Source organism: Prunus persica, chromosome G1 (assembly GCF_000346465.2).
Source record: "Prunus persica cultivar Lovell chromosome G1, Prunus_persica_NCBIv2, whole genome shotgun sequence".
Taxonomy (NCBI): domain Eukaryota; kingdom Viridiplantae; phylum Streptophyta; class Magnoliopsida; order Rosales; family Rosaceae; genus Prunus; species Prunus persica.
The window spans coordinates 33,826,391-33,851,630 of NC_034009.1; the positions used below are offsets into that span (position 1 = coordinate 33,826,391).

The following is a 25,240-nucleotide window of genomic DNA, read 5'->3' on the forward strand; positions in this document are numbered from 1 at the left end:
AGAGCAGTATTATTTGGTATTAGAGATTTTGATAAGTCAGGGCAACTTAATTAAGTTTTAACTAATACCGAATAAAATTGTATTGGTGGCCTGGTATCATTGCACATTGCTTGACTTGTATGACAAATCAGTACCAATTTAAGCTCAACTCAAACCCAAAGCGATCGACTCAAGAACTAAACAGCTGGTTTGGCCCTAAAGAATATCTCTATAGCCTATACGGCACGCTCCTTCTGCCGGCCGTATATAGGTGGCCGCCTTGGAGCATGCATGATGTGCAGATGGGGCAGACTATTGCAAGCAATATTAAGCTAATATTGTCCAGGCTGTGGCTGTGTCCGTGGTTGCCAAATTGAAAAATATATAGAGTGGTAGGTGGTGGGGACAGAAGTGCGACGTAAGGCATGTCCACTTTCTGTTGCTACCTCTCCTCTTCAAGTTCAAATTAAGAGAGTGGGGGCAACCTCTAGTTGTCAATAGCACGACTCATATACACATATATATATATATATATATATATATATATGGATACACATTCGCATGAGCAGTAACATATACAAGTACGAATTACCGTGCATCGTCGTTGTAGCGACCGTACGTTCTAAACACATGGATACAGTAATACTAGTGAGAAGTTTATGGGTCATCTTGTTTATTTCGATGGCCATTGTTGATTTGAAAGCTGATAATAATACTACTACGTCTCAAGGCAATGCTACTTCTTCTTCATTAGCTGTTGCTGAAATTCCTTCCGGGGGAAATGGACAAGTAAGAAACGAGACTGCTCCTTCTTATACTAATCAAGTTGTTATTAACAACAAAAACAAGCATCAAGGAAGAGGAGGAAGCGGTGGCGGCGGAGGTGGAGGAGGCTACTCATGGGGATGGGGAGGAGGTGGTGGCGGTGGTGGAGGTGGAAGAGGAAGAGGAGGAGGAGGAGGTGGTGGTGGTGGCGGAGGTGGTGGAGGTGGCGGGTGGGGGTGGGGAGGAGGAGGAGGAGGGGCTGGTTGGTGGAAATGGGGTTGTGGTGGTGGTAAAGGAAGAGGAGGAAGAAGTGGATCAAGAAACCATCATCATTATCATCGTGATCATGATCATGTGTACGGAGGGAAGAGGAGGTTTGATGAGGCTGATTATGCGGTGGGGGAGTTTGCACAGTGCATGCGCAAAGGGCGGTGTAAAGGCATGAGATTAGATTGCCCTCTTCACTGCGGAGGGCCTTGCTACTATGACTGCCAATATATGTGCAAGGCTCACTGCAAACGACGTCGTTCCTGATTTACTCTTGTTAACGTCTACTACGGCGCCTCTATCCATTTGTTTCGAACAGTCACATTAATCCTCCACGATTAAGAGAGACTTGCAAGCAACTAGCATTAGTGCTCTATCTCTCTCTCTCTCTAACTTTCCTTGTCTTTTTTTCCTTATTGTTTTTCTAATTTGTTTTTTTTACTTTCGTTCAACCTTGTTTTTGTTGTTGTCCAATGTCTGCTGTATTTGCATGCATGCTGTAACGACTTCAGTTAATTTGAGGGAAATTTTCATTCAATTTATTGCATTCTTTTATGTCAAGTTAATATACTACCACATTTAATGATTTTTTCACTCTCCTTTTGTCTATTTATAGTTTATTTTATTTTATTTTTATTATTAAAAATTTAGAGAGAGGGAAGGCTACCCCATCCCATAACAGCGGAAGTCTTAACCCTTTTTTTGTTTTTATATATTATCCACACACAAAAATTGTTTGCAAAAAAAAAAGTGAAAAAATCAGCTCCCTTTTATATTTTAAAACCCTTTTACTAATAACATATAAGGAAATATAAACGAACAATAATGAGTGGGGAAATCAACTCCTAAATTAAATTGATGCATATAGATACAGTATGATAATAAGTAATAAATAAAAGCACAATTATTACTGCGTTATGGTTTTTGGGGCAACCAAAAGTTAGAATGGGCCAATGCCAAAGTTGAACTTCTTACTTACTGATGTAGGGCCCAATGGGCCCAAAAGGAGCGTTATTGTACGAAGAAAGATAATTTTATTTTCCAAATATTTGTTATAATGAAAAATATAGAAGAAAAAAAATGAAGTTTCAGTTCAGATTGGAAAAGTTATTACAGCTAAGGTACTTTAAAAAAGACGGATTTATCATAAGTAACACAAAATATAGAAAAGAAATGAAGTGAACAGAAGTTGGAGGTAACGTTTAATTCAAGTTTAAGGAAAAGTAGTAATACTAATATCACCGCGACGAAGTCAATTAAGGGAAATAAATAACAAATAAGTAAATAATAAGCCTCCAAATCCAAGTCTTGAAGCAGAAATTCAAACTTCTGAACCAAATCCACCCGGCTGCTTCAAACTAAGGTCCGTTGGTCCGGCAGGCATCAAGCAACCGTCGATGGAAGCAATCAGGAAGCTAAGAGATCAGGTTGCTAAACAGCAGCAGGTACTCTCTCTCTCTTCCATTTCTCTCCGGAAAACGAAAAAGAAGAACAGTTCCGGTTTGATCGAATTTAAACTCTCTGTTTCCGGAATTTAATCTCCGCATGGGTATTAATATTAACAATAATCTGCGTGGATATGAGATTAGTGGAGCTATCAATGAATTTAGTTCAAGGTAATAATAATAATAATCTATAATTGTCTGAATTGAATCGAATAGCATTTTACTAACTATGAGCTGTTTGGGGCTGTGGTGGCGGTGGCTGCAATGTTGTTGAATTTCTGAATTCTGAGCCAAGTGTTGTTTATTACTTCATTTCATTTCTGAATTTAATATTTTTGGAAAGTAATTTGCTTTTGATTTTTGTTAATACTGTCAGGTTGTCTTCAAACAATTTTCTGGTGGCATTTATGGGGGTTCGGATAATATTGTGCCAGATGAAACAGAACTCCAACAGCATCAAAAACTTGAGAGACTCTACATATCAACTCGTGCTGCCAAGGTTGCTACTCTTCTCTTCCTTCATTGTTATTATGACATCACATTACCTTAGTTGCCTCTATCTTTTTTTTTCCTTTAACAGCATTATCAAAAGGAGATTGTCCGTGGCGTGGAAGGTTATATTGTAACTGGTTCAAAGCAAGTTGAAATAGGTGTGTTATTTGAGATTTTTTTTGGGAATTTGGATACAAATTCATGTTAGTTTTATCACTTAGTATGCATAAAACTTTTTCAACAGGTACCAAGTTATCAGAAGATAGCAGGAAATATGGTGCTGAAAAAACTTGCACCACTGGCAACACATTATCGAGAGCTGCACTGAGTTTTGGAAGAGCTCGTGCCCAAATTGAAAAAGAGTGTGGAATTCTACTGAAAGCCCTTGGCACACAGGTTTAAGTGAAGTTCATACTATGAATATTAAGTGAAAATCAAATGCATTATATTGAAGGGGGCCGGTTTGGTACATGAGGAAATTTAAACTGTTGCCATATATTGTGTGCATTTGATTATTTGGCAATAAGTTCACAGAATAAATAGTTTCCATTTCCATATTGTGGTTGAAGAACTGGACTTTTGTTGTGCTGTGTGCTTATTCTTAGGCATCTTATGACAAACTGGTATCACTATTTTTCTCTATAGGTTTACATAATAACTTTTTTCCATGGTTCTCAATTTGTTTGTCTAGGTTGCAGAGCCTTTAAGAGCAATGGTAGTGGGAGCGCCCTTGGAGGATGCTCGACATCTTGCTCAACGATATGCTAGAATGCGGCAAGAAGCTGAAGCTCAGGTATATGCAGTATCTGCTGTTTCCTTCCAATGTTTACTACATTGAGTTTTTATGTTACATGCTGATCATATTTTTACTGAATGGACTTCTTCTTTTTCTTTTACCGTTGCTTGTTCTATCTACTTCTGTCCAGTTTGAAGCTTTGGTTTTTAATTACTCCTACAACTTTGTCCATGTATACTAACTTGCACCCAGATAGGCTGTAGATGTTTCCAGACGCCAAGCCAAAGTACGAGAATCTGCTGGTAGTGCCGATATTATCATGAAACTAGAAGCTGCTGAAGCCAAGCTTGAGGAACTAAAGTCTAACGTTGCAATATTGGGAAAAGAAGCTGGTGCAGCAATGGCTGCTGTTGAAGGTCAACAACAGAGATGGACTCTTCAGCGGCTTCTTGCAATGGTAAAGCATTTCCATCCCCTTCCTATTTAAGGCCTTGGCCTGTCCTAGTTACAAGATTGGAAGGAAATTAATTTTTTAAGTATGTCATTTTTTGTCCCCATTCAAGGTTGAAGCAGAGCGCAACTATCATCAAAACGTTCTTCAGATACTTGATCAACTTGAAGGCGAGGTATGAATTATCCTGGAATAGTCCTTTTAGTGAGGCCATGGGCAAGACGATGTTTTTCCCAATTCAATTGGTTGTATATTATTCTATTGACAATTTGACACTATTTGTTGCACAGATGTTGTCAGAACACCAGCGAATTGAAGCATCACCTAATCCCGCTACAGAGAACACTATGCCTCCCCCACCATCATATGAAGATCTCAGCAATAACTTTTCTTCTGAAACCTATGATGAATTGACAGACATCAGGGACTATTTCTTAGGAGAGGTATTTTTATGTTAATGTGGTTGATGCTAAGTTTTAGTCTGTTGAACTCTTTAGTTTCTACTAATTGTTTCTTTTTTTCACCTACTGCAGGTTATGTACACGTTTCAAGCTGTGACTGATGTGGAGTTGAGTTTGTCTTTTGGGGATTATGTCGTTGTCCGGAAGGTTCTGCCATTCTTCTTGCTTCATTTGAATGCTGTTTTGTTATGTTCTCAATATACCCCATTCATGTCTGGCTTGATTTCTCTCATTGAAGTTAAATGTTGTGGTGGAGCAGGTGGCAAACAACGGTTGGGCTGAAGGTGAATGTAAGGGAAAAGCAGGTTGGTTCCCGTTTGACTATGTAGAAAGGCGGGAGCGTGCTCTTGCTAGCAAGGTGGCTGCAGTCTTTTAAATCTATTGATTGCCTGTTTATTTGGCTTGGCTTGTGTCTGTGTTTCTGCACTAGAATTACGTAATTTGTCCAACTTTTTTCTATTCATTTTAGGAACCAACGTTAGCTGGTTCCGCCTTGTATATGACCCAAAGTTGTTTCTACTGCTTTACATCTGCCTCACCAATATAAATGTTTCAGTTTTCTTCCGGAGATGCTGCGTTGGTTTTGTATCGAGAAATAAACAATAACCTGGAATTCTACTCAATAAGAGAGGCATTATACAACTAAGATTTTTCAACGCCATTGACGGGAAGATCAAATTGCCCTGTAAGGATTGGCAACATGAGATGATATGAAAAAGGCCATCCAGCTTGAGATTAGCATGTGGAAAAAACAAATAGGACCCCCACGGCTGTGAACTTGGCCAGGCTGAAGATCAGATCGCACTAACTTAGCTCTGACCCAACTAAAAATAAGAATACACCATCCAGTCGACATTCACTGTAGGGTTTCTCATTTGGGGCGTTGACTCTTCCTGATATTCGTTCACACTTCACATCCATCGATCCACCAAGATTTTTGTTTTGGACTCTACCAGTCAAATTATCCACCAAGGTGGTTGTTGATGTTTGTATTTCAACAATAAATTACGTGCGTTTGCAATGACGTTTTTGAGGCCATATTGTTGCATAAACCTGCACCTAGACGACGGAATACCACATGGTAGTGAGGAGCAGTAATATTTTGACACGTGGAACAACATCATTTGAAACTTTGCTCCTCTGTAATGAGAAATGAGTGCCACTATAATTTCTCGACCTAGACCCAAGTCTGCTAGAAGAAAGAAACCAAAAGAAGTTTCTAGTTTTGTAATGAAAGTGATGGTGCACTTGCCCGTGATACGATACGATACGACTGCGAAGTTGTGCCGCCTTGGAGAGTTCAGACAAAACAAGGGACCATCCCTTTTCCGCCTCTCTGTACTCAATCTTACCCACAACCAATCCGACTGTCACCATCATTTACCATCTACTCTGGTAGCTGGCTCTATTTAATGTTGCAATTTTCACATATTTTCAAAGCGAAATTGCACGTAAAATTTCCCCACTTTCCAAATTTCATACATATTCCAAGAATTGAATGAAAAAAATGAAAAGTAAAAGACACACTGCAGTTGATATTTACAATGATAAACGCATTCTGCAACAAGTACAAGGGCAAGAGAAGAAGGGTCTGATCCAGCTTAAGTACAAACCCCCTACCCCAACTGGGTTGTTGAAGGCTTCAAATGCTTGCCCATACAACAAGTGGGAAAAAAAGGATCCAACTAAGTAAACCGCAAAAAAAGACAAATAAAAATTCCATCCGCATGTTTAGATTAGCTTCAAAAAGATCTAGGGAACTGTGAAGCTATCAAAAAGGTCTGGACCTCCTGGAGCCAACAGATGGAGTACTGATCTGAGGAACTGTGAAGCTATCATCCCTCCACGTTCTGTTGTTGGCTTTCATGTTTGTACCATCCTTATTTAACCCAATGAGCTCACCACCCATCTGTGAGTATTGATGCAGAGGATTTGATGCTTGAGGAACCCAAATTCCCATATGTTCTGATGAGAAAGAACTCAGATTGCTTTCAAGATCAGCATCCATAAACGGCAACACCGTCTCATTATCAGCCTGCCATGATAAAAACACAATTTTCAGATCCAGGCTAATCAATTAATTTACTAACTATAACATTAACAAAACCCAAATTTGGTAATTTCAAGATTAGTTCAATCAATGCAAACCTTACAGAAACCAAGGGGACCGGAAGAAAAATCAAGAAAGTCCTCAACATGCCAACCCGGAAGCGTCTCTATCAAGTACTCTGATATGCTACTCGTTGAACCACAACCAACCCCGTCATGAGCTACGAATATTCCACCACCTTTATTGCTATTGGCTGTGTTGGTGGTTAAAGTTGAGTTCTTGGACATGGAAGGTGGGTTTGAAATTGCAGGGGCGGAAGTAGAAACAGACTTTTTTATTAAAGGTTGAGGCTTTGGATCAGTAACAGTAGCGTCAGCAGATTTAAGGCTAATTGTTGGAGTGGGCGGGGATGAAGATGTGTAAAGCGTAGATGTAGCAGAGATCTTGACCCCTGTGAGAAGAAATCTGCTGTGCTTCTGGGTGTGCTCGTTGGCCGCGTGAACCGGAAGGTCGCACTCTCTGCATAGAATCGCTCTGTCCTGCTGACAAAACAAGAAAGCTCTTCTCTCCTGTAGATCAAGAAAAAGAAACCCAAATCAGAAAAACAAAGACAAACCCACCAATCATCGCAGATTAAGCAGTGGATTCACAGATTAAAGGTCTGATCTTTTTTGGGGGTTTATGGGTAAAATATATACAAGCAAGCATACCTGACAGATATCGCAGACAGGGAATTGTTTTGATGAGGGGTGAATAAGAGAGAAGCGTTGGTGTTTGGAAGCGAGCTTATTGGCATGGTGGACTCGGTGGTCACAGGTGTCGCAGAGAGCTGCCTCGTCGGCGGTGCAGAACACCGAGGCATCGTCCTTGTTACATACATCACACTGAATCTTCATCAGTTTGAATTCAGATTGCAATACAGGACTGATGAGCTTGCCTGAGAGAAAGGAAAACTAAACTAAATGGGTCTAAGAGAAAAGGGTAAGAGGGGAGATGGGGGCAGGGCAGTGGAGTTGTGCTTTAGAGAGAGGAGAGAGGAGAAGGAAGGAAACAAGGGTAATTATAAAGAGAATAAATCTGGGAGGGTAAACAGTATTGAAGAGTAATAAAATATTGACAGGGAAATGTGGGAAATCTTGGGGAACTATCTATGGTCCTCTCTCTCTCTCTCCCCTCCCCAATTTTTAATATCACAGGCTGATGCTCAAGTTGGAGGAGGAGGTGGTTGCTTTAAATATTTTAGGTGGTTTATTATTAAATGTTTTGGTCAGTGAATATTCAGCAAATTTTACAGTTAACCCGAACTAAACTCTGAAGTGAAAGTATCTCCATCAATTCGGGGTTCCTTTCTTTACTATTTTTAGATGTGGTGGTGGATCAGCTTTGGTTCCCGTTTTTTTAATTTCCAGCTTTGGCAATTGGTTCCCCATTTGGCAAGCCAGGAAAGTGCGCCTCTTTTTCATTCTCCTAATAAAAATTGGTTGATTATTGTTTATTCCAAGTAACTCACTGTAGTCGTTCGTTGGCATTGCAACTGAAACTGATGAACAAATCTAGGACTTGTTTATCGGAACAAGGCCTCTCGAACCTGGAACTCGCTACCATCCATCCTGTATATTTATCCTGTTCTTGGTATATGTTGGTCATTCATTCATAAGAGGAACAGAGGATAACTTCATATTCATAAATGCTCGTGAAAGTGACCAACAGCGTTTTTTTCTTGAATGAGGTGGCACTGGCATGGCATGGAATATCTATCTTTGTACGTGGCCTTATAGAAGATATTTCGGGTAAAAACAAAATATCTTTTGCTGTTTCAGAAAAATTAATCCATGGTTTCTTTTGGTTTTGCCTCAGCTCCACTCATAGAACTCAAACCCTAAACTCCACTCATTGTTTGGAATCTTTTTTATTCTGAAGCACCAATAATAGAGGAAACAAGCTTGTACCTTTTTAGTTAATTGATTATTCCTTTGCCTATTATATAATAATATAACGTGATCATCATCATCAATAATATATAATATATTATGTTTCTGGTCAAAGTAGAATTCATATACTATACAAGCTTGTACTAGAACGTTAATATTGCTGATGATGTACATGTTGAGGAGCAATGAGATCTAAGCTAGTCTAGAACCCTCTCTTTTTAATTTTTTCGGGAATTAATTCAAGCACTTCTCGGCTGTCTCGAGGGATTTGGGTCACGGTGGTAATTAATTAATTTTTTATAACACTAATATATGGGGCGAAAAATAAAAAGATGAACAATAAAACGGAGATATGAAAGTTTTTGTCATGTAACACGAGTGATTACCTAGCTCTATAGCTAGAGCTAGCTCAGTCATGCAATGTTAGCAAAACATCTTATCATGTATGTAGCTGGATCCAACCCTAGGTTAATTAGCAATTTAGTAGCAGTACTTGTTCTTTTGGCATCATTTCATTTGTATATAATTTCAGCTTGTTAAAGTTTTGATGAGAAGATGCTATATATTATTATAGAATTATCATGAGTAGAATATTGGCCATACCTGTGAGTCATCAGTCACCCGGCATCCTTCTATTTAGGATAACGCTTTACATTTTGGGTGGAATTTGAAGCTTTATTCATTCAAATAATTATTCTATGACCCATTAGCTTGATTAGAGTTTCGAGTATAATTAATATGCCAAAATAAGAAACACCTTCGATAATCAGAAAGCCTGTCGTTGAAACTTTAATATAAATTTTATTGGAATGTACTGTTTAGCAGAATGATAACTAATGATCAGTATGACGAACTTGTTCGATTCCTTCCTTCATTATTCAAAATAAAAAACAGTTAATTTCCTGTTATTTTAAGCCTTTGATGTGAAAAAGGTAGCAAAATGGACTGGAGAGAATCCTTATCCATCTGAATTCTGAATTCCAAAGTGATGCTGTATTTCATTTGTTTGTAATTTTTAATGTCGGGGGATCCCTGAAAAGAAAAGTTAATTGTTGACCAATATAGTTTTGTGAAAATTACAGCACTTGCCAAATAAGTGGTGCCACAAAAGTTAATGCATGCTTTGTCACGTCTCATGTGCACGCAATCTAATTAATTAAGGTTATTTTTATTTTATTTTAGTACAAGTAATAGTTTAAATTACAGAAAAAGAAGATTTCTCACATACACACAATTATAATGTTATGGAGGTTCGAACCTAAGATTTCTAGTCTGCAAATCAATGTCATTTTTCATTAGGTTAGACTCCGTTGGCAATTAGAGTTATTTCTAATTTGTGCTCAAAGCCTCAAACTCAAACTCATCATCATCAAGGGTCAAGGCAATATTGAAAAAGGGTATCAATCGGAAAAGAGTCGTGCTGGTGGATCGATTTCAATTGATAATAAATAAATAAATTTTATCGTCAAAGTTAAGTTTGGAGGAAGCAAAAGGCTTAGAGCATTCACAATGATACTCTCTATTTCTTAGCTAAAATTTAGTTAAAAATATAAGAAAGCTATTTTATGAGCTTTCTAAAAAATTTCAACTCCAACCATACTCCTTAATTTGGAGAGTCATAAATGCTATAACTTTTTTTTGATTGGTCCATCTCTATTAAAAAATAAAATAAAAAATAGTTAGCATTAAATAAAAGTTTGAAATACTCATTAAATAAAGCAGCATTAAATTATAGGAAGCCATTAGGAGTCCTTTCTCTCTCCTCATATTTAGGAGCTCCTAAAGGGCTCCTTATTTTAGGAGCTCCTAGAGGGCTCCTTATTTTAGGAGGTGGATATGGAGCATGGTTGAAGTTGTATTTTTACGATTCCTCCCTAAAATTTATATAAGGAGGTAGTTTAGGGAACCCATTGTGGATGCTCTTAGAACATTTACAATAGGCTTTCTAAACCACTTTTTTAGACAGATTTTAGAGAGGAGTTGGAAAAATACAATTTCATCCATGCTCTCTATCCACCTTCTAAAATAGGAAAACCTCTAGGAGCTCCTAAATCTGAGGAGAGAGAAAGAACTCCTAGTGGCTCCCTATAATTTAATGTTGCTTTGTTTTATGCATAGTTTAAATTTTTAATTAATACTTATTATTTTTATATATTATATTTTATAGAGATGGACCAATCATATTGAATTAAAAATAACTATAGTATTTATGACTCCCTAAACTAGGGAGTATGATTGGAGTTCAAATTTTATAGAGAGCTTCGAAAATAACTTTTGTGTGTTCTGAACTAAATTTTAACTAAAAAAATTAGAAGCATGACTCTTATATTATATAGCTAATAGCAGTTTTCTTTTCGGTTAACTATAGTTAATATAGAGCATTTACCTAAGCATATGGATAATATAATTGTACATTATGATATTTTACATTAAAGAAAGAACGTTCTCTTCCAACAAAAAAGAAAAAGAAAAGGAAACAACTTTGTTATGACTCAGATTATTATATATATATATATATATGAGAGTTAAATAATCTTGAGGGGAGGGCATAATTAAGAAAGGGACTTTGTCGGAATCATACTGTTAATTATATGGTTTATTAATGTTAGATTCGAATAGCTTTCATTTGGACAGGAATTTGGAAAGATAGAAGTGCTGAGGCTGGAATTAATATATAACATGAAGAAGAGGAAGGTCACCCCATCAAGCATAATTTATATATAAAATATCTAAATCACCAGCACCAATTTTAGATATTTTTATAGGCGCAATAAGCTGCACAGATGCGCTCCTGTGAGGCTGTGACCTGTGCAGCTCTGTGCTCTGTGCTCTGTGCTGTGAGGAGGATATTCTTCTTATTATAAACCCTAATAATTATACAAGTTAATTTTTTTATTAAAAGTATAGAGGATGAAGTTGACCTTTGACAGTGAATGTAGGGTAATCACGCGATTGCGAAGATCAAAATGATAAGCATGGAATATTAATATTCATCGTAATCAATCACCATCTTCTTCCTATTTTTTCTCTTATAAGGTAGGAAGGAAGAAAAATATGTAATAAGCTTGCTTGCACAATGCACAAGTGGCATTGGCATATTTCAGAGCTTTCTTTCATCTGTCTCTCAACTATTATATTATTGGTTTTCTTTTTTTCCTTCTTTCTCTAAATCCCCCTTAAATCTTATTCTTCAAAACGCAGATTTCTGTTCTGTGAAAGATAAAACAGAGAAATAGACAAAACAAAAAACAGAGCCAACTGGAACTGGACATCCCGCCCCAACTAGAAACCTAAACAAAATGAATATTTAGGTCTGTCTGTCTGTCTGCTCTGAGATCCTCCACATGTGAATATATAATTAATGAGGGCAAGGCAAAGTAAATTATTTGCTCAGAATTAGCACACCATCGCCAGGAGGCAAAAGGCAATATTGTCCACAACTACTCTGTCTCGCTATTTGCTTGGCATGTGCCCTGACCCATAACCCATCTCAGTCGCCTCAGTGTAAAATATATATCTTATATATATATATATATATATATAATGAGTGAGGGAAAAAAAAGGAAAAAGTGAAAAATATTGAGGAAGGAATAGGGATCATATTCATATGGGCATGGACGTGGGAGAGGGAAATGAGGGAGATAGAGAGAGAGAGAAAGAGAGATGATATGGGCTTTGATACTTTGAGTTGAGAACTTGATCAGTTCAGAGAAATCAGAAAATATATAAATAAATATACAAGTTGGGTTTCAGAGATTGTCCTGTGTATGTGTGGGGGGAACATGCATGCTTTGCTTTATGTACGTTAGCAAAAAGGCTCTTTACTATTTTCAAAAGTAATTAAAATATAAACATAGGATATATAGGTAGGAATAAGATCATATATGATTCATATCAATCATAGGAGTTGGAACTTGGAAGGAAAGAATAGGATGCGTTGGATGATAAGCAACGATTTCCCTTACGAGGAGGAGGACATTGCCTGCCTGCCTGCCTTTTAGCCTCTCTCAAGACAAGAGGCAAGGGCTGCCCTATCTTTTTCGCGTCACCCGAGGGAGAAGGAGAGGGAGAGGGAGAGGGAGGGCCAATCCTAATCCTAATATTGGGAACACACAACTTGCAACCACTCCTAATTCCCCGTTATATCCTTCTTCAGTGAGGATGCTTTTATTTATTTATTTATTTATTTATTTTCAGATGCTTACCCATTTGGTAATCTCAGGCCAACCAACAAAATGGCAACCTAGCTCTCCCTAGCTGGCTTGATTTAATTTCTTTAATTTTGGATATCTTGTGAATCTTGGTTGGTTTCACTTTCATATTTGTTTATCAAACAACTGTCAGAAATTAGGGGTAGAACATATGGCATCAAGTACACTTGCATTGCATGGCAGTGGCAGGTGTATAATTTCAAAGACAACAAAATGACTTTTCTATATAGTTTACGGTAAATTGGAAAAACATGCCCATCTCTTCCCCAATTTTTTTTTTAATGAAATCTATACCATGTAATTTGAGATTCAAATTGGAGACTTGAAAGTACACAATTGTCATCCAGTGAATGTAAATGCAGATTCATAGTTGAATAAGATCTTGCCTTTCCTCTGACCCCCGAAAAAGAAATGGAAAAAAATAAAAAATCTTGTCTTTCCATTCCATTATGAAACTTTAAAATCACTCCTGTCACCTGCCAGTCCTTGTGAACACTATATATTTCTTCTCTTTAGTCATGTATATGCTGTGCATTCATATTAAGCGAATGCTCGATCATGTAAACTTAAACAACATGTGAAAACAAATGCCTTCTTAGATTCAGACCACCTTCAACAGTAGTTACATACAACAGAAAAGTGGCTTAACTAGAGAACCCAGAAGCTGCAGGAAAAATTAGCACCTTCTGAATACAATACCGTTCACGGCACCGCCATTATCATTCACAATTGGTGCTCTTATGTCTCTACTCTTTCTTTGAGCTGACCTTGGTCACGCTATCCATATACTGCTTCACACGAGTTTGGTTCGTCTCAAATATGAACGGCATTCCCCTAATCTGCAAATTTATCATTTTTGAGGAAATATCATCATGCATTCAGTCAGTAGTAGTACTAAATATGTGCCAGCTTAACTACATTATGCTTCTAGTGTTTTGCTGGAGATTCATATAGTGGGGGGAAACCCCAATTATCTGATATATTTATATTTAGCACTTGCTTGATATGGATATTGTGCCCAAGGCTGCCTAGGACCCTTGAACAATGTATGACGGCCAATTCATGGATCCTGACTATCCCGTCCACTAAAGCTGCAAAATAGATCAAAGTAACAAAAACCATATTTTGGTTCAATCGACATTGAGAATTTTTCAACTGATTTCAGTCGGAAAATCAAACCATGCGCCGTCGCAGATCAAGCCAAAGGTTCTTATCATCGATCCAGACCAATACAAAGTTTCTGAACTCAGATCTATATCGTATTGCTTTCATACATCAATTAAGATCTTATGGACCTCATAAGAAAATGGACTTGTTAGAGGTTTGACTTTCAGCTCCACACACAGCCATGCAGCCACACACAACCACACACATATTGCACATAAAACAGTAAAGAAATTTGAGCCATCAGCAATAAAGCTGCAGAGACCTACGAATTATTTTTAGTAAAAGGAACTGTAAGAACATACCTCAATCAAGCAGCTCGAACTAAGGCTTAGACTCTGTCTAGGGGCTACTTCCTTGCTATTTACTGAGATTGAACACTTCCCAAGATTTTTCAGATAGAAAGATCCGCCTTTGTCCATCTTTATCATTGCCTAAAAAATGCAGAAAAGAACAATTTACACTCACTTTAAGAGAAAGCAAAATATATCCCCTTATATGGGTTAGCAAGAAGATGTAAGCAAAAGAAAAGACAGAGCTTACATAAATGGTTTTGATCACATGATCAAAGGAACTATGCAAATCCATGGTCACCAACCAACAAATCAAAATCCAACAGTTAACGTTCAACCCCAGTTCAAATCACGATAAAAAAATTTACATTTTGGAATTCATCCTCACTATTAGATTTTGATGCAAAGGTCGGTGACCGTGCATTTTCAATTTCAACTAATCTGCATTTCCAAATTTCATGGAATGAAAAGGGCAAGTAATTGTATCACTGGTATGGTTAAAATGTTGAGGTGATCAACAATAATCTTACCTGTTGTCGAGAGATTTTATTACCACGTCCTTCTCTTCCCAAGTCAATGTCAACAATTGCATCTTCAGTTGCTCTACCCAATAACACCTGCAAAGAAGATAACTATGCATTAACAGATTCAACCCATGTCTGGCTTAGAAACCATTAGTTTTCATCTTCTTCCTCTGGTCCATAATATAATACATTGAAACCTCTATTGATTGAAAAAGATAAGTTCAAAACCTTATGATTGAATAAGGGTTGTGAAAGCTTTGGAACTTAATAAAAACAATCATAATCTATTACTCTGGTTCTTTTCCATTTTTTCCGGAAAACTATGCCCATCACTGCAAAATACCTAGACAGAACTCCTGCTTGACAATTCAGGAGAGTCGTTAAGTAATACACAGAACTCTAGCTCCATAATTCATGAATCACTTCCAAATGCAGATATGGGGTGAAAACCCAATACCAACCCCAGATACAGAAAAAGGCAAAAGAACAGCCCTCTTAGCCAACCCCAAGTAGTTGAGTTAGAATTCATAGAGCAAAGAAATACCTCTGGCTTCTTAATATAATGCTTAGAATGACGCCCGTACAAAATGGCAAATGCTCCATGAGATGCAATGGCTCTTTGCAAATACGAATAAGCACCCTGCTCCAGCCTTATGATTCTCCTCTTAGTGTCCTCATGCTGATATCTTGAGACTGCACATAGAGAACTTCTTAAAGCTTACAAGGCATATGATGAAATCGTTTTGCATATCTTATTTGGATAAAATTTTAGCTGAGCCACCAAGGAACAAAATAGACAGAATAAGATAATACTGAAACAATATGGAAAAAAGGGTAGGGAAAAGGGAAATCGTGAAGCAAACTATACGTATAGCAAGAATAATTCCTACATAGTTGAGTAGATATCATATCATCTCTCAGTTAAGCATGCATGTCACATACAATTAAACAAACATCTGAAGAAGCAAGCTTATAATACACAGAAAATTCCAAACCCAAGAAAAATAAATGGATTCAATCATTAAACTAACACATTAAATTAATGTGTAACAGTTTTTAGAGGATTTGACTGGCAGAAGAGGAGTGCATATAAGTTCTTGTATAAAAAAATTTAAGTACTCAGCTGGTCATCAAATGAATAACAGCTAGACTGAGTATTACCTTCCTCACGAGAATACAAGTCCTGGTCATCTGGATCCAAATCCATATCAAGTATCTGCAGGTGGAACAATAGTCAAGGAAACTGAAAGATAAATTAAGAAATTGAAAGCAAAATAAACACCTATCAACTAGATGATGGGCGTTTAGGACTCACCATTGCCTCTATATCCGAATAACATGGTACATCATCATCACTCTCAAAAAGCCCCAGTTGATTTGACGTCCGTGGGCTTAATTCTGGTTCTGAGACAGCATTATGCTCGGGCATCACTTCTGCATGTAATGCTTCATGATCTCTACTTGTAGCCGTTGGATCAAGCTCCTGTTTTCTAACACGAGCATTTGTCCGAGGACAGCTTTTAAAGCTATTATAATCAAGATCTGGCTTCTCCATATGAAGCTCAGTTGAGTTATAGCTGAGGCGCTTTGCCAATATATTTTGTCTAGTCTCTTCCTTCAGAATTCCAGGTACAGGATTTGTATTTGGATTGGCTGAATAAATCTGACCCAGACCTTCACTCACATGACCTGGATTCTTAGAAGCCACTTCACTGGGGTCAGTCTTGGACAGCTCAAATTTAACCCCAAAATTATCCAGTGGAGGATTTGGATCCATTTCTTGTAAGCGGTGTGATCCTTTAATCGGAGAAGACCTATGAGGTTCTCCAGGCTTTTTTTTCTCTGTGCGCATAAAGCACGGCCCTATGTCACTATTTCTTTGATTGACAGGTAAATCATTACTGGATGAAGATATTAGCTTATTCACTTCTTGCAAATCCCATTCTACTTCAGAGAAAGTTGATGACTGAAGAACATGATTTGGTAGAAAAACATCATCATTGCATGGAATTTCCAAGTCCTCGGTGTTTAATGTGCAGCAGATAACTCCATCTTTCAGTTCAGGATATTGATAGTTTGAAGCTGTTGAAGATGATTGCATTAGAGTCTCCGAATGACAAGCCATATGTTCATCAGCATTTTGGGACCCCTTAGTGTCATCTACCACTACAGGATCCGAACTAGATGGATTCATGGAATACATCACTGGAGTTACAGATGTTTCTGGCTCAGTTATATCAATCGTCTGTTCTTGACGAGCATCATCATTTGGTGAACTTAACAAAAGTGAGCTCAGGCCATCATAGTAAGACTTATCAATCACGTCTTTTCCATCAGCAGTCATGAGCATGAGCTCCTCATTAGTAAAGTTTAAAAGTGAATTGGACAATTCTGCCAAATAACCTTCAGTACTCGCAGGAGCTGCTGCACTCTTGAAATCACCACATGGCATGTCAGCTTTCACCTCCATCCCCAGTTGAACATCATACCCTGATGTTCTTGTGTTGTTAGCATCAATATCATCAGGAAGTTCAAAAGTATCGCTGGTGCATAGATCATTTTCACCAAGATCAACATCAACATCAACTGGCATAGCTGGTTTTGCACCTGTTCTCCAGATAGGCATCCCAGGAAGTGGAGATGAGTACTCCAAGTTGTGAAACGATGCACCATTGTCTGAAACGGATGAATTAAAGGCTTGATTCCCTTCAAACTTTGTGCACATATTTCCATTGTCGCCATTAATTTGATCAAGTGTATACGGAGGTTCCATTCCTAAGTCATCAGCATTGAACAGGCTGCACTCTGGCAATTCCTTTGGCTGATTGAATTCCCCCACCTCAGATCCATTCCTTGTGAAGGGCATATTGTCTCCAAGAATGTGAGGAACTTCTTCATGTATATTATCCTGTTCCATATGAAAATCATTTTCAGCTGGAATCTGGAGTCCTGTATGAAAGGTATCAGCAGTAACTACACCACCAGTGGCAGTGCCACCATCCATCAGATTTTGAAGAGTATCCATATCTGACCTCTCAAGGCCAATAGGGGTCGGATCTCCAGTCATGCAATTTAAATAAAGAGGCTCATCTTCATTTCCAACATAATTATTATTACTGGGTTGAACAAGAAAATTAAGGCCCATGGAGTTAAATGGCTCATTGCAGATCCTTTTACGCAGAGCATAGTAACTACTGCGTACACTTTCAGCTTTTCTCTTTCCAGATTCACATTTGTTTTCTTTTGAATTTCCTGGTCCATCTATAGGGAGAGTTGGAGTGGAACACTCGAACTCAACCATGCGAGCAGAAGCATTGGCAGAAACAACCGGATCGTATAGGAGAGAATACCACCGATCTTGCAGTTCACAAATAGTAAATCTTCGAGAAAAATGCACTGCCCCTTTAGCAAGTGACTCCAAAGAAGCACCAGCCTGAAAACAGAGTAAAAGAGTACCAAATCCATTAAAAGTTTGGAGAATAGATATAGTTGCAACGTAATATGACAGCAGTTATAACATATAAAAAAGACCAACTTCCAGAAATTGTCCTTGTATGATGAATTTATTTATGGTCAAAATCAGCGCACTGAAAAATGCCAAATCCTAATTTAATTCTGAAAGGGGCACCAGGGCAAATTCCACTCAGGCCCGACACACTTAATAGTCGTGAATTAGGCTAAGATACAGCATAAGTCAGCCGGGAAACCAGTAGTAAGTTGCTAACAATGATTCTCGCACAGGAAAACATTATTTCACCTTCCGTTATGTCTAGCACATTTGTCCAATTTCTTGGTTCTATTCCTTGAAATTTAACTCCATGGCACGGGCTATTAGATATTTGCAAAAGATAAACCTGGAATGCCTTGTTCAAACAATTCATGCTCTAACACTAAAAACCCAAAATTTCAAAACAAATAATAGATACAAACATTATATGAAGAAAAAAATGCCAACGAAATCCAGGTCAATACGCAAGGATAGATTGGAGCGAGAGCATCAAATTTCTCGAAATGGGTCGAGAGAGGGAGCCAATTTAATCAACATAATAAAGAAAAAAAAGATGAAATTTGTACCTCAACCGCGTTCTTGAGCAAAATATCATCCTCGGGAATCCAAGGAGAGAATGGACCAAGAGCACTCATGGCTTGACTGCCCATGAGCTAGCCTCTCTCTCTCACTGCAGAGTGTGCGTGTCCTCGGTGACGGAGTGAAACATTGAAAAAGCTTGGAGAAAGGGAACGAGGAAAAGAGGTGAAAGCGACGAAGAAGGCCTTGGACGCTTGGAGGGGTTTTAGAGGGAAAGAAAAACCGAAAAAGCAAAGGTTTTACAGAGGTTTTGTGAAACGTGGACAGCCAATTCGGTGTCCTCAGCTTCTCTCTCGGGTCGGGTCGATGACCGAGATTTCAACGTGGTGGGGTTGGGGGGGTTTAGGGCACGTGCCAACTCCCTCAGCCCTTTTCTCTCTTGTTCAGGTGAGAGAGAGAGAGCGTATCCGAGTGGTAGAGTATAACTAGACTTGCAGGTTGCCGCGGACTCTTTGCTCCGTACACGGGTTGACCGTTGACCAAAGAGTCCCTCCTCCAAATTATGTGTCCTTTTTTTTTTTTAATTTGGTAAGTGATGAGAATTCGGGAAGGCATGTGTTAAATTTTGGTTTTAGTTTAGTGAGAAAAGGCATGTTTTTTGGTATAGGAAATAATAGTGCTCTATTATGACCCCCAAAAAAAAAAAAAAATTAGTACTCTAATTACCAAATTTGTTCATCAATTTTGGGCATCTAATCTAATAATGTCTTTGGCTGGCTGGTTGAAATTGGAAGTTCTAATGTCCTCTTGCGGTTCTTCCTATTCTTTAATTTTAGTTTAAGAAAAGTTATGATATAATTTTGGAATTAGATGGCAATTTTCTCCGCGAGTAAGGGTCTTTGTGGGAATTCGACCATAATGGGTCGGGTATGAAGGACATAAAACGGGTATGGAGAATTTTTTGGGTATGGTGTTCGGGGAGGGGCGAGGATAGTATTTTAATCCCCAACCCAAACCCTTCCCATTTAGAATATATATATATATTAATTTTTTGATGAGGTATATATATATATATTATAGTATATATAAATATGCTATTAAAGTGATTGTACCAAATTAGTTTTATATTTTATATTATTATATTATATACTTATGTAATTCATACAAACCTTTAGCCACACTGCTTATTTATTTAGTTAACTTTCAGTACATATATAAACATTCTTATATTGTTTTATAAGTATATATATTATATATATTCATTATCTTGCCTTAGTACATTTTTTTCTTTCAACAAAGTCATTATATATTGGTTTTGCTTGTGTAATGGGGCGGGTCGGGAAACCCATTTCCCAACGAAAGTAGGGATGTGAAATTCCCGATATGAATATTGCGGGGATAAAGACGAAAATAGGAAGAAAAAGCTTAATAGAAATAGGAATAACGATGAGAATGACATACCCACCCCCAGTTTTTACCCATTGCCATCCCTATTTGGAACTGAACCAAAAAGATAAAATTATGGACATGATGATTCACAAAAGTTAGACCGTCAAATTCCAAGCTTGGAGAATTGAGCCCTCCAGAAATCAAAGACATCTGAATATTTAAAGAAAGAAACGACCTTTGACGAAAAGGCCAGGCCTTTAAAGTCAGAATATCTTCATCAACAACAGCCATTGTTTGTCGAAGCTAAACCAAGCAACTATTTTCATTTTCAATCAACAATACAATACATGGGTAATTAACCAAACTGTTGTTTAAATTCCTGGGGTGATATCAGTCTCAGAGAGAGGTGCCCTGCCTGCCTGCCTGCCTGCCTGCCTGCCAAAGTCAAAGCAAGGCATAGGTGGTGGTGACATCTGATCCTGCTCCACTGTGAAGGCTAGGATGGCATTGGCTATCCTGCAGCCTTTTAAGCAAATATGCGAGGGCCTCCATTTGATGAGTAGCCAAAAGCAGATTCATAATCCTCTCTTCCATTCTTAACTAATCCATAATGTGGGTCGTCCCTTGCATCCTTAATCAAACCAGAAGTATAAACAAAACAACAACAAAAAGAGGCTCTTTTATAAACAGAGGTTAAAAACCAAAGAATAATATATTTTAATCACTAAAAGAGAATATTAAGCTTTAAGGCACACTGCATACAAATTCACGGAGATTCCTATTCATTTCTGTTGCACTCCGTAGCTGTAATCAGGTGAGGAGGAGAAAAAAAAAACAGAGATTCAATCAGTACAATCTTACAACCTTATGAATAAGCTAAAGCTATAGATAGAGCTAGCTCCCGGAAGGAACCCTCTACCACCCACTGAAAGCACAAACACAAATCAATGGACAAAAGGGGTCCAATTACATATACATTGTCAATTAGCGCTACCTTTTTCTTCGTAGTATCAATCTGGTTAGAGATCATTCGAATCTGTCCATCGTTGTACAGATACGCAACGTTAGATTGGGAAAAATACAATGTTTCACAAATCACATGCAGTGGAGAACAACTAGCAAGAGTCTGCTAGACAGGGTAATGGGGGCATCCACAAACAGAACGACGACTATGGCTATAGAGGGCACTATATAGCTAGCTAACACTGTTTCCACCCCCTTTGCAGCTGCAAAAACTTCCTGCCTGTTTATGCATATATGTACTCATGTCTCGTAGCTGGAAATATAAAGTACAAACTGGCAAAATGGCAAAGAAAAAGAAGCATGTCCTCTTACACCTATAACTGCAAGGGGGAAGGCCAAAGTTGATCTGAGAACCTCTCAAACAGTGACTTAATAATTGTTGGTATTTTCATTCAAACTATATGTATCAGATTGGCAATGGATTTACTTAATCTTTAATGATCTAATGAGACAACTGAAACTTTAAAAGTAGAGCTATTCTTTTGGAAAGACAATAAAAATGAATGTTCTACTGAAGGAACTTATGTGTATACTGTATATTTTGTTGTGTTGTGTTATGAATTAAATCACTCATCCTAAAAAAGTAATAATAAAGAAACAACGACCAGAGTACTGAGAGCTAGAGCAATGACAACAACAATCATAATAATTAAAGAACTGGAAACCAAAAGATATACACATACAACCTTGCGCTTGCGAATAACTTCAACAGCGCCTTCCATTTCTTGCTCAACACCACGCAGTTCATCAAAACTCATATCGTTCAAACATTCACCTAGTACCCTTTGCCTATCAACAGACGTCACGCACATTATACTTTAATTTGGAAAAGAATTTTTTTTAAAAAGAAATAAGGCCTTTATATTATTAATTACCTGATCTGCTTCCGCAGCCTCCTATTCACCTCTTTCAGCTTCTTCAAATGCTCTTGCATTGCCTGCACACATAACCACACAATTATACACACACACACACACACACACACACATATATATATATATATAGAGAGAGAGAGAGAGAGAGAGAGAGAGAGAGAGAGAGCAGACAAGCGAGAGTAATGATGAATGAGAAACCTCATAGTGCGAGCTCCAAATATCGACTCCCTTAGTCTTCTGGAACTGGTCGAAAAATTGCTTTGTTCTAAACACAAATTTATGATATAAGCAAGTGAAAAAACAAAAAACAAAAAAGCTCATTGTAGACCAGCTAGCTAGTTGAAGAAAAACCTAGCTACTAATATAATAGGGTTGGAGAGATTTGCGTACGTGGTGGAGGGGCTGATGTATTCATGGATTTTTCCGGAATTTGAAACCATGATGAGAGAAACAGTGGCATCGCAGAGAACAGTGAGCTCATGGGCCTTCTTGAAGAGCCCGTTCCTTCTCTTGGAATAGGTCACCTGCCTATTGGTCGCGTTCTCTATCCTCTTGATCTGGATCTTACCCCTCGCCATCTCTCTCTCTCTGCTTTGCTTTCAATCTGATCTGAAACTGGAACAATTAGGTCTTATAGAACAAGACAAGAGGCCCAAATGTATTAAAGAGCAGATTTTGAACTAGAAGAGAAGGACATTTACCAAAAGTGGAAAAGGGTTAGGCTTAAACTTGGACTGGTTAAAACGTGGCAATCTCATTCTGGGTTTGCTAATTGGTTCGCATTTCGACGTGGGGGACCAATCAATATACAAACAATATTGATGGAGATGGAGTATCATACAAACACTTTCCGTCCTTTACCCATCACCATCTTTGAAAGAAAGAAAGAAAGAAAGCAATCACGGTCTCCCGTTCTGATGTCACATGCTATGGAGTTTCTTTGACGGAATCAGAGCTAGCTAGCTAGCTCAGACTCAGACTCACAGGCAGAAAGGCAGGCAGGGCTTGCTTTATGAACTCATTGTAAACGACGATAGAGAAGCGCGTTTTTGTTTATGAAAACCAATGGTCAAAGAGAAGTCATGGTCGATGTAATCAGCTGGTTTAAATATGGAACCTCTGGATTTTTGCTTGCAGGCATAGTATAGTAGGGTCGTAGCTGGATCAAAATAGCTTTGCGTCCATTACGAAATTTGTAGATGTTAACGTTGTTTCAAACCTTCAAAGTCAAGTCATTTCACGTCTCTCAAACCTCTAATCATGTTTGACCCACCCCTAATCTTACCAAGCTTAAATAATGCTAACAAATCAGTCACATAATGGGCCGCGATTATGAAGGCTATGGCCTACCTAGTAGCCTATTGGGCTCTATAGTAGGACTAAGGCCTTACACTGAGCCCAAATCCGTATTGCTTCTTATTTTCGGATTGAACCCTTGCAACCAACCTCTTGTGTACAATTCCGGTTCTCTTAATATCGCTTGTATTTGTTGAACTATGACAAATGAGGTTTGCAGTTGAAGAGATACATTATATTAGTTTGAGGTAAGATCATGAACGAATGAATTCTCACACCTCTGTATTAGTATATTTGTATGTTGATTAATATCAACACAATTCTATCGTTTTGTTCTTGTCACACTCATTAGCTGTTCGAAAATTACTATATGTATACAACAACAAAAATGTACATATGAAAACGGCAGTGCATCATTCATCCTCTTCACTGAGTAATGCAAATGAAAAGGGGTAGAATTTGTAACCAGCGCCCTCATAAAACTTGTTCTGGAACTCCACCCAGTGAAGCCTCAAGGCATGTAAAAATGCACTCAAAGTCTCCATCACTAGAAGCACTCCAACAGTTGCACATATAAAAACTATTATGCCAAAGATTAGGATAATGACATTATTGAACCTGCAGTAATTCCCAAGAGATTGATTAATTACTCTGCTTTCTTTTAAGATCTCAAAGTTCAGTAAAACGGCAAAAAGATGAAGTAAAAGAACTTACCCCCAGGCTAGAAGTAGAATCTTGTCGTAAAATACACTGGACAGCTCTGAATGAGCCAAACTGAAGAAAGCAAGACAAGGACAAACGAGATGATCATCATCTTAGAATTTACATTCAAATAATCTAAGAAGTATCAACTTTTTTATTATTATGTGCAACTATGCAAACGCACGCATCGTAGATGCCTAATGAATCATGGATACTATTAAATGATTCTAAGTTCTATGTTGTTAGCCACCCACCTGAGTGCCCATAGACGTAGATATGAAGCTGTATTAGACACTGCTCCGAGCACAAACTCTATGGTATGTATGAGTTGGTGTACAAAGACCTCGGTGAATTCAAATTCCTCATGACCATGCAAACTTTGATGGTGGTCCTCTTCAAGAGGGTCATCACCACCGTGAAGCAGCACGTAGGATTGACCTTGGTGTCTCTGAGGAAACAGGATATCAATAAAAGGTATAAATAGAGGATTGTAGAACGCATGAAACATATATTAAGACTATAGTTTCAAGCGAACCTCCTCATGCTGCTTCTTCAACAGATAAGGCTTTGGAAACAGCATCCATGGCACAGCAACAAGAGCCGATAGTAGTAACAAAATCTGTAATTAAACACAAGGCATTCTTAATATTGGTGTCACACACTATGGTATTGCTTGAGAAAATTTTTGGCCCAAACCAAGGAAATAGAACAAAACCTGAAGGAATTTTTGCCCAAAAAAAAGCTGGTTTTCACCGAGATTGTCAGTAGGACTCAAGAACATGTATATCATTACATGATACAAATCAGCTTGTGAACCAGTGCACCATTTCACTATAATTAGGAGTGAAAGGTAGCCAAACAGGCTGTTTAAAAATATAATCTGAGGAACAAATTGGTACCTGAAAGAACATGGATAGATGGTCAAAATTAAGAGAGTAACTCATAATACTTAAACATGCGCTCTTCAGAAGTTTGAAAGACTGAACATGCGCTCTTCATATGCAATAATGCAGGATCAAGTTGAGTAACATGGGGCCCATTTGATAACCATTTCAATTTTAGTTTTTAGTTTTCATTTTTTGTGCTAAAGTATAGAGGAACAAGAGGGAGAATGGAAGTGAGAATGAGAGTGGATATGGGATTTAGAGGGAAGATGAGA

General features: G+C 38.0%; 6 protein-coding genes across 8 annotated transcripts in view; 2 read left to right on the forward strand and 4 right to left on the reverse strand.

The window, feature by feature from the left end:
* LOC109947276 (glycine-rich RNA-binding protein 7-like) lies at positions 661-1,738 on the forward strand. Its single transcript, XM_020557205.1, has 2 exons — positions 661-1,054; positions 1,109-1,738. Exons 1-2 carry the CDS (start codon positions 661-663, stop codon positions 1,276-1,278), a joined length of 564 nt encoding a protein of 187 aa, XP_020412794.1. The 3' UTR covers positions 1,279-1,738.
* LOC18792577 (SH3 domain-containing protein 2) lies at positions 2,190-5,166 on the forward strand. The gene is made up of 10 exons (XM_007225714.2): positions 2,190-2,456; positions 2,833-2,955; positions 3,037-3,106; positions 3,193-3,344; positions 3,640-3,741; positions 3,941-4,141; positions 4,248-4,310; positions 4,426-4,578; positions 4,669-4,743; positions 4,856-5,166. The coding sequence occupies exons 1-10, from the start codon at positions 2,409-2,411 to the stop codon at positions 4,970-4,972; spliced, it is 1,104 nt and encodes a 367-aa protein (XP_007225776.1). The 5' UTR covers positions 2,190-2,408; the 3' UTR covers positions 4,973-5,166.
* LOC18792146 (B-box zinc finger protein 20) lies at positions 6,033-7,847 on the reverse strand. Its single transcript, XM_020554155.1, has 3 exons — positions 7,357-7,847; positions 6,745-7,215; positions 6,033-6,631 (listed from the first exon to the last, which is right to left on the reverse strand). Exons 1-3 carry the CDS (start codon positions 7,540-7,542, stop codon positions 6,368-6,370), a joined length of 921 nt encoding a protein of 306 aa, XP_020409744.1. The 5' UTR covers positions 7,543-7,847; the 3' UTR covers positions 6,033-6,367.
* On the reverse strand, positions 13,176-19,602 carry LOC18792192. Its single transcript, XM_020555494.1, has 7 exons — positions 18,844-19,602; positions 16,085-18,202; positions 15,931-15,985; positions 15,314-15,462; positions 14,776-14,862; positions 14,258-14,386; positions 13,176-13,627 (listed from the first exon to the last, which is right to left on the reverse strand). The coding sequence occupies exons 1-7, from the start codon at positions 18,925-18,927 to the stop codon at positions 13,535-13,537; spliced, it is 2,715 nt and encodes a 904-aa protein (XP_020411083.1). The 5' UTR covers positions 18,928-19,602; the 3' UTR covers positions 13,176-13,534.
* LOC18791711 (floral homeotic protein DEFICIENS) lies at positions 20,331-23,200 on the reverse strand. 3 transcript variants are annotated; one of them, XM_020560155.1, is made up of 8 exons: positions 22,785-23,200; positions 22,474-22,687; positions 22,282-22,348; positions 22,084-22,145; positions 21,895-21,997; positions 21,180-21,221; positions 20,948-20,989; positions 20,331-20,816 (listed from the first exon to the last, which is right to left on the reverse strand). In XM_020560155.1, the coding sequence occupies exons 2-8, from the start codon at positions 22,659-22,661 to the stop codon at positions 20,712-20,714; spliced, it is 609 nt and encodes a 202-aa protein (XP_020415744.1). In that variant the 5' UTR covers positions 22,662-22,687; positions 22,785-23,200; the 3' UTR covers positions 20,331-20,711. The 3 variants fall into 3 exon arrangements, with proteins under 3 accessions (XP_020415744.1, XP_020415740.1, XP_007227134.1); XM_020560151.1 differs by having other exon boundaries at positions 22,474-22,692; XM_007227072.2 differs by lacking the exons at positions 21,180-21,221; positions 22,785-23,200 and having other exon boundaries at positions 22,474-22,768.
* LOC18791973 (V-type proton ATPase subunit a3) overlaps positions 23,618-25,240 on the reverse strand; it is a 6,470-nt gene continuing 4,847 nt past the window's right edge. Inside the window, exons 14-18 of the mRNA XM_007225524.2 lie at positions 24,797-24,980; positions 24,617-24,700; positions 24,336-24,529; positions 24,094-24,153; positions 23,618-23,997 (exon numbers count right to left, since the gene is read on the reverse strand). Coding sequence (XP_007225586.2) covers positions 23,793-23,997; positions 24,094-24,153; positions 24,336-24,529; positions 24,617-24,700; positions 24,797-24,980 — 727 coding nt within the window. The 3' untranslated portion in view covers positions 23,618-23,792. The remainder of the gene's footprint in view (positions 23,998-24,093; positions 24,154-24,335; positions 24,530-24,616; positions 24,701-24,796; positions 24,981-25,240) is intronic.

What these genes read in the sequence shown, in the direction of transcription:
- LOC109947276 (XM_020557205.1), top strand. Translation starts at nt 661, where the DNA reads ATGGCCATTGTTGATTTGAAAGCTGATAATAATACTACTACGTCTCAA. An exon ending in TAAAGGAAGAGGAGGAAGAA is followed by an intron (nt 1,055 to 1,108) that starts GTGGATCAAGAA and finishes ATGTGTACGGAG; the next exon opens with GGAAGAGGAGGTTTGATGAG.
- LOC18792577 (XM_007225714.2), top strand. Translation starts at nt 2,409, where the DNA reads ATGGAAGCAATCAGGAAGCTAAGAGATCAGGTTGCTAAACAGCAGCAG. An exon ending in TATCAACTCGTGCTGCCAAG is followed by an intron (nt 2,956 to 3,036) that starts GTTGCTACTCTT and finishes TTCCTTTAACAG; the next exon opens with CATTATCAAAAGGAGATTGT. An exon ending in TTCAGCGGCTTCTTGCAATG is followed by an intron (nt 4,142 to 4,247) that starts GTAAAGCATTTC and finishes TCCCCATTCAAG; the next exon opens with GTTGAAGCAGAGCGCAACTA.
- LOC18792146 (XM_020554155.1), bottom strand. Translation starts at nt 7,542, where the DNA reads ATGAAGATTCAGTGTGATGTATGTAACAAGGACGATGCCTCGGTGTTC. An exon ending in CTGTCTGCGATATCTGTCAG is followed by an intron (nt 7,216 to 7,356) that starts GTATGCTTGCTT and finishes CTTGATCTACAG; the next exon opens with GAGAGAAGAGCTTTCTTGTT. An exon ending in GTCCCCTTGGTTTCTGTAAG is followed by an intron (nt 6,632 to 6,744) that starts GTTTGCATTGAT and finishes TTATCATGGCAG; the next exon opens with GCTGATAATGAGACGGTGTT.
- LOC18792192 (XM_020555494.1), bottom strand. Translation starts at nt 18,927, where the DNA reads ATGGGCAGTCAAGCCATGAGTGCTCTTGGTCCATTCTCTCCTTGGATT. An exon ending in TGCTCAAGAACGCGGTTGAG is followed by an intron (nt 18,203 to 18,843) that starts GTACAAATTTCA and finishes CTCTGTTTTCAG; the next exon opens with GCTGGTGCTTCTTTGGAGTC. An exon ending in GTTCGAGCTGCTTGATTGAG is followed by an intron (nt 13,628 to 14,257) that starts GTATGTTCTTAC and finishes ATAAATTTGCAG; the next exon opens with ATTAGGGGAATGCCGTTCAT.
- LOC18791711 (XM_020560155.1), bottom strand. Translation starts at nt 22,661, where the DNA reads ATGGCGAGGGGTAAGATCCAGATCAAGAGGATAGAGAACGCGACCAAT. An exon ending in TACATCAGCCCCTCCACCAC is followed by an intron (nt 22,349 to 22,473) that starts GTACGCAAATCT and finishes ATTTGTGTTTAG; the next exon opens with AACAAAGCAATTTTTCGACC. An exon ending in TTGATACTACGAAGAAAAAG is followed by an intron (nt 20,990 to 21,179) that starts GTAGCGCTAATT and finishes ACCTGATTACAG; the next exon opens with CTACGGAGTGCAACAGAAAT.